A 19306-nucleotide genomic window follows, 5' to 3' on the forward strand; every position below is an offset into this window, starting at 1 on the left:
GTGAGCGTGCATGTTAGGGTGCATATCAGACTCATTTTAACAGAAAGACGTCAGTCTGACCTCTGAGGCAACATGAAGGTCAGAGGTCAATCTGACCTCTGACCTTCATGTGAACACACCTCAGTTACCATGGAAACTAGTCCCCCAGAATGTGGCCCTGGTTCAGATTAAGACTCAATCAGCTCAGTCATTATGCGTCAGGAATAATTTAAATATGAATAATGAATAAATAAATATATTCTGTGCTGAGGGAGTCATGGCGACGCAATATCCGACCAATCAGAATGAAGCATGTTATATTTAAGTGTTATTTATTGAAGGTTAAAGGTGACATGTGTTCTCGGTCAGTAAACAACAACTATTATTATCCATAATAATAAAGACCAGGAAGCGGGTTTCTGTCGTCCTTCAGGCCAGTTTACAAAGTTTATTCCCTTGTTTTAAAGAATAGACGTTCATGAACATTCAGAGAGACCTCAGGGAACCGATACAGTACCGCTTTGGTTCTGGTCAAGTACCTGAAGGCACCTCAGACCCAGAGTTCACTTTAGTCCGTGGAGCACTACATTACCCACAATCCTTTCTGTTTATCAGGTCTGACAAACAGACAATTTTTTTCCAAAGTTCAACTTCGAATACAATCAGTTTGTTTTTCAGAATAAGAGCACATGATTAGTTTGTTTTCAGAATAAGGGCACATGATCTTTATTCAACATCCTGATTGATCAGTCGGATGTTTTTTTTGTCTTTAAATCCATTGTTTTCTTTGTTTACAGCCAATTGCTGTAGCGTTAGCTCATCAAGCTCCGCCTCCTCAGCAGGCTGTCCAATCACAGTGCAGGGGGCGTGTCCAACAGGAGATTAGGGATCAAAGACTCCCTCTTGTAGGTCTTGGGTGGAAGTTTGGGGACGCTGTGCCGGGGAGGCACCGGGGGGGCGTCAAGGGGGAGGAGCCTGGAGGCCGGGGCGGGGCTAGAGGCAACGGGAGTGAGTGGCGGAAGGGGAGGCGGGGAGGAGGAGGCGGAGCTGATGGAGGGTGAGGACGAGGTGGTGGAAGGGAAGAAGGCCTGAAGCTCACAGCGAGGGCGGCCCGGAGGAGGGGGAAGGAGATGTAGAGGAGAGCTGAGAGGCTCCCGAGGAGGCAGGGAGGGGGGGCTCTCCGGGGGAGATGACGATGACAGAGATGAAGAGTAACGAGGGGGGAGGAGCTTACAGGTGGGCTGACGAGGAGGCACAGCAGGGGGACTGTCCAGCTTTGACATCATCTGAGAGGGGGGCGGAGAGGGGGGCAGCGTCAGTAACAACACCGTAACAACACTAAGTTACACCTGCAGAAACACCGTAACACTAAGTTACACCTGCAGAAACACCGTAACACTAAGTTACACCTGCAGAAACAGCGTAACACTAAGTTACACCTGCAGAAACACCGTAACACTAAGTTACACCTGTAGAAACACCGTAACACTAAGTTACACCTGCAGAAACACCGTAACACTAAGTTACACCTGCAGAAACACCGTAACACTAAGTTACACCTGCAGAAACACCGTAACACTAAGTTACACCTGTAGAAACACCGTAACACTAAGTTACACCTGTAGAAACACCGTAACAACACTAAGTTACACCTGCAGAAACACCGTAACACTAAGTTACACCTGCAGAAACACCGTAACACTAAGTTACACCTGCAGAAACACCGTAACACTAAGTTACACCTGTAGAAACACCGTAACACTAAGTTACACCTGTAGAAACACCGTAACACTAAGTTACACCTGTAGAAACACCGTAACAACACTAAGTTACACCTGCAGAAACACCGTAACACTAAGTTACACCTGCAGAAACACCGTAACAACACTAAGTTACACCTGCAGAAACACCGTAACACTAAGTTACACCTGCAGAAACACCGTAACACTAAGTTACACCTGCAGAAACACCGTAACACTAAGTTACACCTGTAGAAACACCGTAACACTAAGTTACACCTGTAGAAACACCGTAACACTAAGTTACACCTGTAGAAACACCGTAACAACACTAAGTTACACCTGTAGAAACACCGTAACACTAAGTTACACCTGCAGAAACACCGTAACAACACTAAGTTACACCTGCAGAAACACCGTAACACTAAGTTACACCTGCAGAAACACCGTAACACTAAGTTACACCTGCAGAAACACCGTAACACTAAGTTACACCTGTAGAAACACCGTAACACTAAGTTACACCTGCAGAAACACCGTAACACTAAGTTACACCTGTAGAAACACCGTTACCAACTCTAAGTCAGGATGCAGGAACCTCACGTCTTCTGACTCAGGAGAACACAAGTTGTTCTCGTATCTTCTGTCACACCTGAACACAACAGAAAAGTGGACTTGTTCGTTACCTTTGAGGGCGAGGACTCGGCCGGAGCCGACTCCGGACGTCTGCGAGGAGGAACAGGAGGAGGAACAGGGACGTCCTCAGAACCACGACTGAAACTCACCATGGAAGAGACGGAGGAAGACCCTGAGACCAGAGAACACAACCTTTAGAACCTCAGGCACTGTGTTAGAACGTCAGTCACTGTTAGAACGTCAGGCACTGTGTTAGAACGTCAGGCACTGTGTTAGAACGTCAGACACTGTGTTAGAACGTCAGGCACTGTGTTAGAACGTCAGTCACTGTGTTAGAACGTCAGTCACTGTGTTAGAACGTCAGACACTGTGTTAGAACGTCAGGCACTGTGTTAGAACGTCAGGCACTGTGTTAGAACGTCAGACACTGTGTTAGAACGTCAGACACTGTGTTAGAACGTCAGACACTGTGTTAGAACGTCAGTCACTGTGTTAGAACGTCAGTCACTGTGTTAGAACGTCAGACACTGTGTTAGAACGTCAGGCACTGTGTTAGAACGTCAGACACTGTGTTAGAACGTCAGACACTGTGTTAGAACGTCAGACACTGTTAGAACGTCAGACACTGTGTTAGAACGTCAGACACTGTTAGAACGTCAGACACTGTTAGAACGTCAGTCACTGTGTTAGAACGTCAGACACTGTGTTAGAACGTCAGTCACTGTGTTAGAACGTCAGTCACTGTGTTAGAACGTCAGGCACTGTGTTAGAACGTCAGGCACTGTGTTAGAACGTCAGACACTGTGTTAGAACGTCAGTCACTGTGTTAGAACGTCAGACACTGTGTTAGAACGTCAGTCACTGTGTTAGAACGTCAGACACTGTTAGAACGTCAGACACTGTGTTAGAACGTCAGTCACTGTGTTAGAACGTCAGTCACTGTGTTAGAACGTCAGTCACTGTGTTAGAACGTCAGACACTGTTAGAACGTCAGACACTGTTAGAACGTCAGTCACTGTGTTAGAACGTCAGTCACTGTTAGAACGTCAGGCACTGTGTTAGAACGTCAGGCACTGTTAGAACGTCAGACACTGTGTTAGAACGTCAGACACTGTTAGAACGTCAGACACTGTGTTAGAACGTCAGACACTGTGTTAGAACGTCAGACACTGTGTTAGAACGTCAGACACTGTGTTAGAACGTCAGACACTGTGTTAGAACGTCAGACACTGAGTTAGAACGTCAGACACTGTGTTAGAACGTCAGACACTGTGTTAGAACGTCAGACACTGTGTTAGAACGTCAGACACTGTGTTAGAACGTCAGACACTGTGTTAGAACGTCAGACACTGTGTTAGAACGTCAGACACTGTGTTAGAACGTCAGACACTGTGTTAGAACGTCAGACACTGAGTTAGAACGTCAGACACTGTGTTAGAACGTCAGACACTGTGTTAGAACGTCAGTCACTGTGTTAGAACGTCAGACACTGAGTTAGAACGTCAGACACTGTGTTAGAACGTCAGACACTGTGTTAGAACGTCAGTCACTGAGCACATTGGTGGGTGGAGCTAATGTCAGACTTGTGGCCTTACTGGAATGAAAGGGGCTGCTAGGACCTTGCGGCGAGTCGAACACACTGCCAAGGTCTGTGGAGCTGGAGGTGGCGGAGGCAGGGGGCGGAGTCAGAGGGGCGCGGGGGGAGTTGGGAGCCGAGACAGCGCCCCCCTCAGCCTCGCTGTCTGGGATGCGACTGTAACTGATCTTCCTCGGTTCGTTCTGCAGCGGTGTTGGATGCCGCATGGTCCCAGGCCTCACTGAGGTCGGACGGATCCCTGGAGACTTCAGAGGACAGGTGTACTTCTTCATCTAAGGGGAGGGAGGGGGGGTATTTAAACACATAAGTAACCCTGAACATATAAGTTCTGGTCAGATAACTTCTTTCCAACGTCACATGTCCATTTAAAGGATGTCTCACAGCCTATGGCTTTATATGACTGAGGTAAATTACAGGTAAAGTAAGGATGTTCCGTCACGTCTCAGCAGGAGGTTCAAACTCGCTGCAGGTGCTTGATACTCACAAATCGAGGTAATGATCGGACATTTCGAGGTTCTATCTCTAGAGATTTGTTGAATAGATGATCAGCAAAGTCTTTCTCCGACATGTCCTCCATCGGGTTCAGGCTCTCAAAGAACTTCTGCTTCACAAACAGAGAGAACAGGAAGTGACAGGGTTAGAGTCAGTGTGAACAGGAAGTGACAGGGTTATAGTCAGTGTGAACAGGAAGTGACAGGGTTATAGTCAGTGTGAACAGGAAGTGACAGGGTTAGAGTCAGTGTGAACAGGAAGTGACAGGGTTATAGTCAGTGTGAACAGGAAGTGACAGGGGTAGAGTCAGTGTGAACAGGAAGTGACAGGGTAGAGTCAGTGTGAACAGGAACTGACAGGGTTATAGTCAGTGTGAAAAGGAAGTGACAGGGGTAGAGTCAGTGTGAACAGGAAGTGACAGGGGTAGAGTCAGTGTGAACAGGAAGTGACAGGGGTAGAGTCAGTGTGAACAGGAAGTGACAGGGGTAGAGTCAGTGTGAACAGGAAGTGACAGGGTTAGGGTCAGTGTGAATAGGAAGTGACAGGGTTAGGGTCAGTGTAAATAGGAAGTGACAGGGTTAGGGTTGGTGTGAACAGGAAGTGACAGGGTTAGGGTTGGTGTGAACAGGAAGTGACAGGGTTAGTGTGAACAGGAAGTGAGAGGGTTGAGGTCAGTGTGAACAGGAAGTGAGAGGGTTAGGGGTCAGTGTGAACAGGAAGTGAGAGGGTTAGGGATCAGTGTGAACAGGAAGTGAGAGGTTTAGGGTCAGTGTGAACAGGAAGTGAGAGGGTTAGGGGTCAGTGTGAACAGGAAGTGAGAGGGTTAGGGTCAGTGTGAACAGGAAGTGAGAGGGTTAGGGTCAGAGTGAACAGGAAGTGAGAGGGTTAGGGTCAGAGTGAACAGGACGTGACATAACGACACTGACCCGGATGTCGTTCTCCACTCTCAGACAGTACGGTTGGTTCTGGTACTGTTGGATCTCTCCAGTGATTTCAGCCACTTTCCTCCTCTTGCTGAAGTTGATGAGATCTTTGCCGTGTCTGCGCAGGAAGTCGGGGTTTCCCTCCTCCGTCTTCAGGATGTTGGTCAGGTAGATTCCTGACAAACCGAGAGAGCGACTGCGTATTTACCATCTGAGCCTCCATGTTTCAACCCTTGAATATACGTGATGTGAGAAAAGATAAGATACCAAAGAACGGGACACAGGGCGGGTTGATGGAGCGCAGCTTGGCTAAATACTTCTTGTAGTGATCTTCACTCAGCTCATGAGCTTCCTCCAGGATTTTTCTTTGCCGACTCGGAATTTGCTGAAAACCAAAAACCACAGCACATATTTTAGACATTTTAGGAAATCCCTGTGTTTGTAAACTAAACGTTTGTCAAATCTACAGCTATTGGCAGAATGCAATTTATTTTGGCAATGATCCACAGTGGTTGCAGCGTTTAGCTGTGGGACACATTAGCCTTCAGAGATGAGGCTGAGTGCAGAACAGAACAGTAATGCCTTGCTCACTTCTTCTGAGCAACTCAAAAATACCTGTGAGCTTCTTTTATGTATGACTTGTGTGTGGACAGCAGTATTAATGGAGACCTATGTGATTGTAAACTGACTTTAAGATGTAACTTGTTTCAGAGTTTCTTCACTGACATACAAATAGCATGTTCCCGTTGAATTGTCCCTCTGTGTTTCCATGTGTGGGGCCTAAGCTGCAACAAGATATTTAGTACATTCACAGTGAGTTTCAGTCCTAGAGAAAGAATAAATATGACGGATCAACAGATGTATCGTTACCTCAAAGGTGTGGTCCAGTCTGTAGACCGGAGACGAGTTCATGGCACTGACCACCTCCAGAACTCCGTTAAAATTGTTGAGTTCTTGAAAAACTTGCAGGATCTCGATAATCCGAGACACGACGGCAACACGTTCCTCTAAGTTTTCAGTTTCTACCATACACCTGCAGAGGGATCAGAGAGGACCGGGTGAAGCTCATGTTGGAGCGGGGCCACGCTAAGGAGGAGGATGGCGAAGGAGTATTTACAGGCCAAGCAATAGATGCTTTGTGATTTGAGACGTATTTCAAGTTAAAGTTGCATGTGTGGTTGGAGATCAGGTTGGAAGAGTAGTTTGAGTTGAGGTTGGATTTCTGCTGGGAGGAAAAGTTAGAAATGAAGTTGGACGTCTCGGAGAAGTTGTTGGAAAAGAGGCTGGAGCTGGCGGAGGAGGTGTGGTTGAAGATGATGTTGAAGGGTCGGATGGAGTTGCAGTTTAAAGTGTGGATGGATGAAAGCTTAAAAGTGTGGTTGGGGTTGTAGTTTCAAGTGTGGACTGATGAAAGCCTGGAGGTTGGTTGCATTGAGGTTATAGGGGTGAACTATAAGATGGAGGTCTCTGTGATACAGTTGGATCTGCAGCTGGCGGTGAGATGGAGGGTGTGAATAAAGGTGTGACGTCTCTGAAGTACCTTCTAAATACTTTTGTATGGTTTAGGTTGTGATGTCAGAGGAAGGTCGTACTTTTCAAACCACAGTGTGAGGTTGGTGGTGTGTCGGATCATCCTCAGCAGGTTGGGGGAGTGAATCTCTTTGTCTTCTTTGGTCCAGACGCTGCCCACCAGCTCAGACGGCTGCACCGCCCTGCAGAACGTCATCAGGTCAGACAGCAAGCAACGTTTCAGAGAACTCAGAGGAACCAGCGGAACACAACGCCGTACGTTTGATGAGAGGGACGACATAACAAATACACAATATATGCATATAGATACACAAAGACACACATCAGCACATGGATACATGAAAAACACACACTGGACATGAATATATTCACATTTTAAAGGGTCAAATGTTGCTGAGGAACAAAATAACTTCTTGTACTAATATACAAACATGTTTACAACAATCCTGATGGGATCATGATTAGTTGTTCCTCCTGACAGGGAAGTGGACAACAGGTACAGGCTCCTTACCTGTAGAGGTCAGACTCGAGCAGAGTGAGCTGCCGGCCGATCTCGATGGGGTGAAGCGTCATGAGCTCCAGCTGCTCAGCGTTTCCTGGTTTACAGGTGTGCCACTCGATGGGGGGAGGAGCGTTCTGGAAGGTGATGCTGTGACTGGGCACGCTCACCTGGACCTGCTTCTTCCTCTGGATGATCTTAGTTATCGACTCCACCCACTTCCTCATTGCCTTACCTGCAACAAAGTCTTTACTTCTATCAGCAAGCTAGACACAGGTGTTCACAGGTACCTGTGACTGACAGGTGATGACTGACAGGTGTTCACAGGTACGTACCTCTGACTGATGCGATGAACTCCTCCAGGCGTCGCAGCAGGTAAGCATCTCTCTCGAAGTCGTAGAAGTGGTGCTCCACCCAGTGGCGACACACATTCAACACTCTGCAGAGAGGTGACATCACACTGAGCTCATCGCTTGTCAGCTGATGCAAGTCATGTGACTAATCATGTGATCACATGATAATACAACAGTAACACATTCAGAGTCGGAGGCCAGGGCCGCTGTGGAACCAGGTTGTTCTTTTACGAAGGTTCCTCCACACCTGGACCAGGTCTACAGCTCGTAGACCAACCAGAAGAGGAAGAGCTACTCTTAACCAGGAAGCGCTGGACTCCCAGTATGAAGATGGCCTCGGACTCGGACTCGGCCTCTCTGCACTGCCCCTGACCCTCCTGCAGGTGTCACTCTACCTGAGTTGGACCGGCTGGACAAACTCTTTGCGGAAGCGCTTGAGTTCGGCGCTCAGCGGCTGCTCTCCTCCCTCCATGGGGTCCACTTCGCTGGGCCTCGGCTCCGGGATCTCAAACCTGACACATCACACACCTGAGATCAGACCTGACATCACACACCTGAGATCAGACCTGACATCACACACCTGAGATCAGGTGGATGATAGCGGTGGAGTGAAACATCCTTAGGTATGTAAAGAACCAAAGAAAGAGTTTCCAGTGACCGTCATCAACATTAATCTAAAGGTGTTTAGTGTTTGACATTCTTTTCTACGGAGTAAAGGGTAAAGGTAAGTAAGTACACAGGTGGGTCCTCACCTCTCCATGAGCAGGTCCAGTAGCTTCTGAGGTTTACAGAACGATCTGTAGGTGGTTAGAAATGTTCGAACAAAGTTTGGATCTGAAGGAGGAAACAGAAGACCAACAGTTCAGTTCTGTAGAGACACCTGGTCCTTCACTTGGTCCTGATTCTACACCTGGTCCTGATTCTACACCTGGTCACCTGTCACCTCTACATCACCTGTGTGACACCAGCTCTCCAACATCCGGCCTCACCTGCGTACATGTGGAAGGTGAGCCTCTCGATCAGCTTCAGCACCGTGCCGGCCTTGACGATGGGGATCCCGGACTTGGACTGGACGTTGTCCTCGAACACGACGTTGCGGTCCGAGTCGGGCTCGGCGAAGCGGTACAGCTCGGCTCCCGGCAGCCTCACCTGCTCGTCCTTGTCCTCGCGCGTCATGGCCGAGTCCAGCATGCGCTCCAGCGTGCCGCGGTACTGCAGCGAGACCAGCGCCGCCATCCAGCCGTTCTTCTCCTCGGCGGACTTGGCGGCGAACACCACGCTGTTCCCGTCCTTCAGGACGAGCTCGAAGGCGTGCCGGTACTCGCCCTCCTTGTCGTCCCGGTCGTTGATCTGGACTTTGCGCATGAAGAACTTCTCCTTCAGCCGGTACTCTGCGGCCGAGCCGGCGCCCGGCAGCCTCGGCGGCCCGTGGTTGGACTTGCAGCAGACCATCAGCCCGTCGAACAGGAAGATGTGGCGCTCGTGCTTGGCGCCCACGCGCGTCAGCGTGCCCTCCATGATGAACTCCGTGCAGCACTGACCGATGTCTTTGCCCTCCCAGCCGTCGATGTTCTTCTGGATCTCGTTCATCTTCTTGATGGCCGGATGCTTCCCCTTCATCTGATGGCTGTAGAAACGACACGCAGACTCGCTGAGGACGAGGAGAGAGAGAATGGGAGGAGAAGAAAGAAGAGAAGAAGAAAGAAGAGGAGCGGTTCTACCGTCAGTTACAGTTCTGCATTAACACACACACACACACACACACACACACACACACACACACACAATGGATTATGTAGAAACCCCTCCGACATCACTGGAACACGTTACATGTATGACGTTGTTGTTGGTCACTCGCAGCCCTCAGAAACCTTTATTGTGGCGAGTAGAAACCACTTCCTGTTTGCTGCTGTTCAGACTGAACTGCTTCTTAATCTCATCATCGCTTGGTTTTCATCATGTGACAGCAGAGCGAGTTCTGATTGGACAGGCAGCTCCAGCAGGAAGTGAGGTCACAGCAGGAAGACAAACACAAAGACGCAGTGGCATCATCACGAACAGCGACCTGCTGGTCACCCGCCCAGTGTTGAAAAGTGATGTCACAGTCAGCTGACGTGAACCATCAGAGGTCATCAGAGGTCAGATGAAGAGACAGTTCTACTAAACACAGTAACTGTTGAGTGTATATTCATTTTGCTAATGACTGCATCATTTTAGTAGTGAGGTTGTGATTATTATATTGTTATTATAATGTATACAGTTGAGTCCTTAAATACAAGTCCTCTAGGGTCATAGTTACTCTTAAAGGGACAGTGTCCTTAAAGACGAGTGCCGGCGTGCTACCTTTGGCCCGAGCCTTTCCAAGCCGACCTCGAGTCGGTCGCACTACAGTGGAGGAAATGCAGCACCGCGAAGGGAGAGCACAACCCACCACGTCAACAACGATGCATGTTGTCCAACTGTATCAACACAACCTCCACACTGACCCTGCACAGGTGCAGCAGCAGCCCCAGGTGCAGCAGCAACTATGGCGCTGTGGCTAATTTATGATGAAATACTGTAAATGTATAAAACAGAAACATAATCATATTTTCACTCAGATGCAAATAACCCTCTGAGGGAAAGAGGTCATCAGTAAGTCCTGAGGTTCTAGCTTCTAGGTGAGACGCTAGCTTCACTGACCAATCACAGTACATGTTCATGGTCACATGGCCCTGTGACCAATCACACGTCTCGGTCTCCAGAAGGCTCTTCCTGTCTTCTAACAGGCTGCTCTTCCACTGAGGAAGACAGGTAACATGTGATTGGATAAAACATGTTTAACAGGAAGAAGCCATGAAGAGACCTGAAGGAGCAGATGAACACATGAAGGAGCAGATGAACACATGAAGGAGCAGATGAACACATGAAGGCGCAGATGAAGGAGCAGATGAACACATGAAGGAGCAGATGAAGGAGCAGATGAACACATGAAGGAGCAGATGAAGGAGCAGATGAACACATGAATGAGCAGATGAAGGAGCAGATGAACACATGAAGGAGCAGAGGAGCACATGAAGGAGCAGATGAACACATGAAGGAGCAGAGGAGCAGATGAAGGAGCAGATGAACACATGAAGGAGCAGATGAACACATGAAGGAGCAGATGAAGGAGCAGATGAACACATGAAGGAGCAAAGGAGCACATGAAGGAGCAGATGAACACATGAAGGAGCAGATGAACACATGAAGGAGCAGAGGAGCAGATGAAGGAGCAGATGAACACATGAAGGAGCAGATGAACACATGAAGGAGCAGAGGAGCAGATGAAGGAGCACATGAACACATGAAGGAGCAGATGAAGGAGCAGATGAAGGAGCAGATGAAGGAGCAGATGAACACATGAAGGAGCAGATGAACACATGAAGGAGCAGATGAACACATGAAGGAGCAGAGGAGCAGATGAAGGAGCAGATGAACACATGAAGGAGCAGATGAACACATGAAGGAGCAGAGGAGCAGATGAAGGAGCAGATGAACACATGAAGGAGCAGATGAAGGAGCAGATGAAGGAGCAGATGAACACATGAAGGAGCAAAGGAGCACATGAAGGAGCAGATGAACACATGAAGGAGCAGATGAACACATGAAGGAGCAGATGAACACATGAAGGAGCAGATGAACACATGAAGGAGCAGATGAAAGCATGAAGGAGCAGATGAACACATGAAGGAGCAGATGAAAGCATGAAGGAGCAGATGAACACATGAAGGAGCAGATGAACACATGAAGGAGCAGATGAACACATGAAGGAGCAGATGAACACATGAAGGCGCAGATGAAGGAGCAGATGAACACATGAAGGAGCAGATGAAGGAGCAGATGAACACATGAAGGAGCAGATGAAGGAGCAGATGAACACATGAATGAGCAGATGAAGGAGCAGATGAACACATGAAGGAGCAGAGGAGCACATGAAGGAGCAGATGAACACATGAAGGAGCAGAGGAGCAGATGAAGGAGCAGATGAACACATGAAGGAGCAGATGAACACATGAAGGAGCAGATGAAGGAGCAGATGAACACATGAAGGAGCAAAGGAGCACATGAAGGAGCAGATGAACACATGAAGGAGCAGATGAACACATGAAGGAGCAGAGGAGCAGATGAAGGAGCAGATGAACACATGAAGGAGCAGATGAACACATGAAGGAGCAGAGGAGCAGATGAAGGAGCACATGAACACATGAAGGAGCAGATGAAGGAGCAGATGAACACATGAAGGAGCAGATGAACACATGAAGGAGCAGATGAACACATGAAGGAGCAGAGGAGCAGATGAAGGAGCAGATGAACACATGAAGGAGCAGATGAACACATGAAGGAGCAGAGGAGCAGATGAAGGAGCAGATGAACACATGAAGGAGCAGATGAAGGAGCAGATGAAGGAGCAGATGAACACATGAAGGAGCAAAGGAGCACATGAAGGAGCAGATGAACACATGAAGGAGCAGATGAACACATGAAGGAGCAGATGAACACATGAATGAGCAGATGAACACATGAAGGAGCAGATGAAAGCATGAAGGAGCAGATGAACACATGAAGGAGCAGATGAAAGCATGAAGGAGCAGATGAACACATGAAGGAGCAGATGAACACATGAAGGAGCAGATGAACACATGAAGGAGCAGATGAACACATGAAGGAGCAGATGAAGGAGCAGATGAACACATGAAGGAGCAGATGAAAGCATGAAGGAGCAGATGAACACATGAAGAAACAGAGGCATGAGGAAATTATAATTCATGGAGAAGATCTGTGAAAAACTATAAAATTAAAAACTAGATATAAGTTTTAATATTAGATATAAAATAGCTATAACTTTATGAATGATAGATAGATGTACACACACACACACACACACACACACACACACACACACACACACACACACACAACTGTATCGGGTGCCGAGATGCGATGACGTTCAACGTTTCCTGCTGTTGTAAATAAAATATAAAAAAATAAAAGCCTTCCACCAGCAGGAAGCTTTTATTGTGAAAAGGTTGTTTATTTTCATGAAAACAATTTATGTGAACAATGAAAATGCAACACAGCCTTGATTCTAACTTTAGTATATTACAACAAGAACAACAAGAAGAACAACAACAAGAAGAACAAGAAGAACAAGAACTACAAGAAGAACAACAAGAACAAGAACAACAAGAACAACAAGAACGACAACAAGAACGACAACAAGAACAACAACAAGAACAACAAGAAGAACAACAAGAACAACAAGAAGAACAACAACAAGAAGAACAACAACAAGAACAACAACAAGAATAACAACAACAAGAACAACAACAAGAACAACTGGAGGAAGGTCTGTTGAACTTCAGCAGCTCACTAATCAGTTTACAGCCTAAACCCCTCAGGTATGTGAGCAGTTTCACAACAACCTGCACCGTCAGCCTCCACCTACAGTCAGCCTCCACCTACAGTCAGCCTCTACCATCAGCCTCCACCTACAGTCAGCCTCTACCATCAGCCTCCACCTACAGTCAGCCTCCACCTACAGTCAGCCTCTACCATCAGCCTCCACCTACAGTCAGCCTCCACCTACAGTCAGCCTCCACCTACAGTCAGCCTCTACCATCAGCCTCCACCTACAGTCAGCCTCCACCTACCATCAGCCTCCACCTACAGTCAGCCTCTACCATCAGCCTCCACCTACAGTCAGCCTCCACCTACAGTCAGCCTCTACCATCAGCCTCCACCTACAGTCAGCCTCTACCATCAGCCTCCACCTACAGTGAGCCTCTACCATCAGCCTCCACCTACAGTCAGCCTCCACCTACCGTAAGCATCCACCTACCGTCAGCCTCCACCTACCGTCAGCCTATACCATCAGCCTCCACCTACAGTCAGCCTCTACCATCAGCCTCCACCTACAGTCAGCCTCCACCTACAGTCAGTCTCCACCTACAGTCAGCCTCTACCATCAGCCTCCACCTACAGTCAGCCTCCACCTACAGTCAGCCTCTACCATCAGCCTCCACCTACAGTCAGCCTCCACCATCAGCCTCCACCTACAGTCAGCCTCTACCATCAGCCTCCACCTACAGTCAGCCTCCACCTACAGTCAGCCTCCACCTACAGTCAGCCTCTACCATCAGCCTCCACCTACAGTCAACCTCTACCATCAGCCTCCACCTACAGTCAACCTCTACCATCAGCCTCCACCTACAGTCAGCCTCCACCATCAGCCTCCACCTACAGTCAGCCTCTACCATCAGCCTCCACCTACAGTCAGCCTCCACCATCAGCCTCCACCGACCATCAGCCTCCACCTACAGTCAGCCTTCACCTACAGTCAGCCTCCACCTACAGTGAGCCTCCACCTACAGTCAGCCTCTACCATCAGCCTCCACCTACAGTCAGCCTCTACCATCAGCCTCCACCTACCGTAAGCATCCACCTACCGTCAGCCTCCACCTACCGTCAGCCTATACCATCAGCCTCCACCTACAGTCAGCCTCTACCATCAGCCTCCACCTACCGTAAGCATCCACCTACCGTCAGCCTCCACCTACCGTCAGCCTATACCATCAGCCTCCACCTACAGTCAGCCTCCACCGACAGTCAACCTCCACCATTAGCCTCCACCTGCACTGCCAGTCTACATCTACACCGTCAGCCTCCACCTCCACCCAAACACACCCAACATCCTCCAAAAGCAAATAATGAAGAAACGGAAGTCACCTACGTCCTCATATCCACCTGCCAATCATCCACCCGCCTGTCCTCTCCTTCCTTCCTTCCCTCCTTCCTCCTTTTCTCTCTTCTTGTGACTGAAGAGTCACAAAGTTGAAACTTTAGAACAAACAGCAGAAGACGTGTTTTCCTCTCTGATCTTTTCTTTCGAACAAATACGAACAATAAGCAGCACCGCCTAGATTCTGACGAAACTTCCTTCTAAAACACACACACACACACACACACACACACACACACACACACACACACACACACACACACACACACACACACTTCTATTTATGTCGGGAGGGAAGCGGGGAGGATGGGAGGAGTCCAGCAGAGCGGGTCCATGTGTGTTCAGCTCTTATTGTTGAACACTCAGTATTCCACTGAACATGAGCCGGTCACATGTTAGTTCATCTTTTATTCTTTGTTTTTACAATATTAGATAACAATTTCAGTAAATCAACTTGGTCTCTGTTTTCTGCTGTTGTAAAAAAAAAAAAAGCCTTCCTTGTAAAAAAATAAAACTCGGTAAAAGGACCATCAGAACCCAACGCGGGCCACTCAAACTTATATTACCCCACTAAAGAGATCATAGTACCATATTACCCCACTAAAGAGATCATAGTACCATATTACCCCACTAGAGAGATCATAGTACCATATTACCCCACTAGAGAGATCATAGTACCATATTACCCCACTAGAGAGATCATAGTACCATATTACCCCACTAGAGAGATCATAGTACCATATTACCCCACTAGAGAGATCATAGTACCATATTACCCCACTAGAGAGATCATAGTACCATATTACCCCACTAGAGAGATCATAGTACCATATTACCCCACTAGAGAGAGATCATAGTACCTTATTACCCCACTAGAGAGCTCATAGTACCATATTACCCCACTAGAGAGATCATAGTACCATATTACCTCACTAGAGAGATCATAGTACCATATTACCCCACTAGAGAGATCATAGTACCATATTACCCCACTAGACAGATCATAATACCATATTACCCCACTAGAGAGATCATAGTACCATATTACCCCACTAGAGAGATCATAGTACCATATTACCCCACTAGAGAGATCATAGTACCATATTACCCCACTAGAGAGATCATAGTACCATATTACCCCACTAGAGAGAGATCATAGTACCTTATTACCCCACTAGAGAGCTCATAGTACCATATTACCCCACTAGAGAGAGATCATAGTACCATATTACCCCACTAGAGAGATCATAGTACCATATTACCCCACTAGACAGATCATAATACCATATTACCCCACTAGAGAGCTCATAGTACCATATTACCCCACTAGAGAGAGATCATAGTACCATATTACCCCACTAGAGAGATCATAGTACCATATTACCCTACTATAAGGTTCATAGTACCATATTACCCCACTAGAGAGATCATAGTACTATATTACCCCACTAGAGAGATAATAGTACCATATTACCCCACTAGAGAAATCATAGTACCATATTACCCCACTAGAGAGATCATAGTACTATATTACCCCACTAGAGAGATCATAGTACCATATTACCCCACTGGAGAGATCATAGTACCATGTTACCCCACTAGAGAGATAATAGTACTATATTACCCCACTAGAGAGATCATAGTACTATATTACCCCACTAGAGAGATCATAGTACTATATTACCCCACTAGAGAGATCATAGTACTATATTACCCCACTAGAGAGATCATAGTACTATATTACCCCACTAGAGAGATCATAGTACCATATTACCCCACTAGAGAGATCATAGTACCATATTACCCCACTAGAGAGATCATAGTATCATATTACCCCACTAGAGAGATCATAGTACCATATTACCCCACTAGAGAGATCATGGTATCATATTACCCCACTAGAGAGATCATAGTATCATATTACCCCACTAGAGAGATCATAGTACCATATTACCCCACTAGAGAGATCATGGTATCATATTACCCCACTAGAGAGATCATAGTATCATATTACCCCACTAGAGAGATCATGGTATCATATTACCCCACTAGAGAGATCATAGTATCATATTACCCCACTAGAGGAGTTGCACTCACTAAATGCAAGGTTACTTGTGGTTCCCAGAGTCTCAAAAAGTAGGATGGGGCTAGAACCTTCAGGTATCAAGCTTCTTTCTGTGGAACCGGGTTTCCACTTTCAGTCCGAGGGGCAGACAGTCACCTTATTTAAGAGTAGACTTAAGACTTTCCTCTTTGATAGCGCTTATAGTTCGGACTGGCTCAGGTTGATAGTTAAATTTGTAATTTGGGGTTATACAAAATTAACTGACTTGAATTGAATAAAGGACCACTACAACCCAACAAAGGACCACTAGAACCTAATACAGGACCACTAGAACCCAACAAAGGACCACTAGAACCTAATACAGGACCACTAGAACCCAACAAAGGACCACTAGAACCTAATACAGGACCACTACAACCCAACAAAGGACCACTAGAACCTAATACAGGACCACTACAACCCAACAAAGGACCACTAGAACCTAATACAGGACCACTACAACCCAACAAAAGGACCACTAGAACCTAATACAGGACCACTACAACCCAACAAAGGACCACTAGAACCCAACAAAGGACCACTAGAACCTAATACAGGACCACTACAACCCAACAAAGGACCACTAGAACCTAATACAGGACCACTAGAACCCAACAAAGGACCACTAGAACCTAATACAGGACCACTAGAACCCAACAAAGAAGCCCTATAACTCAAAGAACCACAATACCGTATAAAAGAACAACAAGAACCCCACAAAAAAACACTACAACTCATAAAGGCCTTATGAATGAGAACTTGAGACGGGTGCAGGTGTGCACGGATTTGTGCATGTGTGTGCAGGTGAGGTCTAGGTGTGTGCAGGTGAGGTCCAGGTGTGTGCAGGTGAGGTGAAGGTGTGTACAAGTGAGGTCCAGGTGTGTGCAGGTGAGGTGAAGGTGTGTACAGGTGAGGTCCAGGTGTGTACAGGTGAGGTGCAGGTGTGTACAGGTGAGGTGCAGGTGTGTACAGGTGAGGTGCAGGTGTGTGCAAGTGAGGTACAGGCATGTACAGGTGAGGTCCAGGTGTGTGCAGGTGAGGTCCAGGTGTGTGCAGGTGAGGTCCAGGTGTGTGCAGGTGAGGTACAGGTGTGTGCAGGTGAGGTACAGGCGTGTGCAGGTGAGGTCTGGGTGTGTGCAGGTGAAGTACAGGCGTGTACAGATGAGGTACAGGCGTGTACAGATGAGGTACAGGCGTGTTCAGGTGAGGTACAGGCGTGTTCAGGTGAGGTACAGGCGTGTACAGATGAGGTACAGGCGTGTTCAGGTGAGGTACAGGCGTGTTCAGGTGAGGTACAGGCGTGTTCAGGTGAAGTACAGGCGTGTACAGATGAGGTACAGGCGTGTTCAGGTGAGGTACAGGCGTGTTCAGGTGAGGTACAGGCGTGTACAGGTGAGATACAGGCGTGTACAGGTGAGGTACACGTGTGTGCAGGTGAGGAACAGGTGTGCACAGGAATGTGCAGGTGTGTGTGCAGGTACCTGAGCCTCCTCTTGGCGAGGCTCCTGGAGCAGATCCTCTCCATGCTGCTCTGCAGGTTGAGCAGAGCGGTGATGGCCTGCTTCAGACACTCTTTATCCTCCTCTTCTTCACTCTTCTCTTCCAGTTGCTGCAGAAACAATGAAAACATGTGCAAGTCAGTTTTCCTTCAGTTTTTGGTTATTGTTGTTGTGCGAATATTGTAATTCTGAACCCGACTTCACCTGCAAGGACAGGTGAAGCACCAAACCCTACACAGCCCAGGTGTCAGGACCCACCAGAATCTGATCTGGACTATACAAGAAGCAGATGTGAAAAGGATCAGGACCAGATCCTTTTCACTGCAGGATTAAAAGAAGACTCTGGACGACTTGGTCTTTAGAGAACCATGTCAGAACCAGACCGGACCAGAACCCGGTAGTTTCAAGCCCAGCAAGAAGAGGGAGGACTAAGCCTGATAGAGTTGGCCTACAGAAGGTACTGGACCAGAACCAGAACCAACCAAGATCTTAGTCCAGATCCAGCAGCATAATGTAAACAGAATCTGTCCTGGTCCTTCAGGGTCCAGGATCAGAACCAGATCAGGATAAAATCAGGATAAAGCTGCTGCCCTTCAGCCCTAAAATAATCTGCAGAACATGACTGGAGGTATTTCAGAGATTTAACCTCAACTGGCCAAAGGAGCTTATAGCTGCACAGTTGAAAGTCCCAGAGCAGGACTGGTCTACGGGATACTGGTGTGACCAGTGTGGTACTGGGACACATGGTGGGCTTGTGAAACATGACGGGTCCACACAAGTCTGCTATTTGTGTTTGACGTGTTTGGTATTGGGCCCAAACTAAATGTTTAAATGTAAAAATAACTATAGAATTAAATGCTGAAATAAATGAAAAATTAGTAATTATGAAATGTAATGCTTTATTGTCACCATAAAACACATGACAATATAAATTAAAGCTGCAAGCAGCGATGTACGGACCAGTTCATTCCTGCAGGGCCCCACCGCACTAGATCACACGCATCAACATCATACAGTACAGGTAGTGCAGGTGTAGTGCAGGTGTAGTGCAGGTGTAGTGCAGGTGTAGTGCAGGTGTAGTGCAGGTGTAGTAGTCTTACCTTGAGGATCTCAAACAGGTGGAGACAGTGGTAAACAGGAGTGAGCAGCAGTTTGGGCAGAACATACTGAACAGCCTCTTTAAAACCTTCACAGA

General features: G+C 47.4%; 1 protein-coding gene across 4 annotated transcripts in view; it reads right to left on the reverse strand.

Moving 5' to 3' along the window:
- Nucleotides 1–676: 676 nt before the first annotated feature.
- The window catches only part of LOC137802025 (son of sevenless homolog 1-like), a 23294-nt gene continuing 4664 nt past the window's right edge, over nucleotides 677–19306 (reverse strand). For all 4 annotated transcript variants that reach the window (XM_068599538.1, XM_068599539.1, XM_068599537.1 and 1 more), the window contains 15 exons: nucleotides 19212–19306; nucleotides 18094–18221; nucleotides 8738–9399; nucleotides 8501–8582; nucleotides 8144–8260; nucleotides 7731–7834; nucleotides 7408–7630; nucleotides 6959–7078; nucleotides 6237–6399; nucleotides 5634–5751; nucleotides 5370–5542; nucleotides 4436–4552; nucleotides 3950–4223; nucleotides 2405–2526; nucleotides 677–1265 (listed from right to left, as the gene is read on the reverse strand). The exon at nucleotides 19212–19306 is cut by the window's right edge and continues 4 nt beyond it. In XM_068599538.1, coding sequence (XP_068455639.1) covers nucleotides 831–1265; nucleotides 2405–2526; nucleotides 3950–4223; nucleotides 4436–4552; nucleotides 5370–5542; nucleotides 5634–5751; nucleotides 6237–6399; nucleotides 6959–7078; nucleotides 7408–7630; nucleotides 7731–7834; nucleotides 8144–8260; nucleotides 8501–8582; nucleotides 8738–9399; nucleotides 18094–18221; nucleotides 19212–19306 — 2933 coding nt within the window. In that variant the 3' untranslated portion in view covers nucleotides 677–830. The remainder of the gene's footprint in view (nucleotides 1266–2404; nucleotides 2527–3949; nucleotides 4224–4435; nucleotides 4553–5369; nucleotides 5543–5633; nucleotides 5752–6236; nucleotides 6400–6958; nucleotides 7079–7407; nucleotides 7631–7730; nucleotides 7835–8143; nucleotides 8261–8500; nucleotides 8583–8737; nucleotides 9400–18093; nucleotides 18222–19211) is intronic.

Source organism: Clinocottus analis, unplaced genomic scaffold, assembly GCF_023055335.1.
Source record: "Clinocottus analis isolate CAN_PGR_092001 unplaced genomic scaffold, fCliAna1.0.p SCAF_48, whole genome shotgun sequence".
Classification (NCBI taxonomy): domain Eukaryota; kingdom Metazoa; phylum Chordata; class Actinopteri; order Perciformes; family Cottidae; genus Clinocottus; species Clinocottus analis.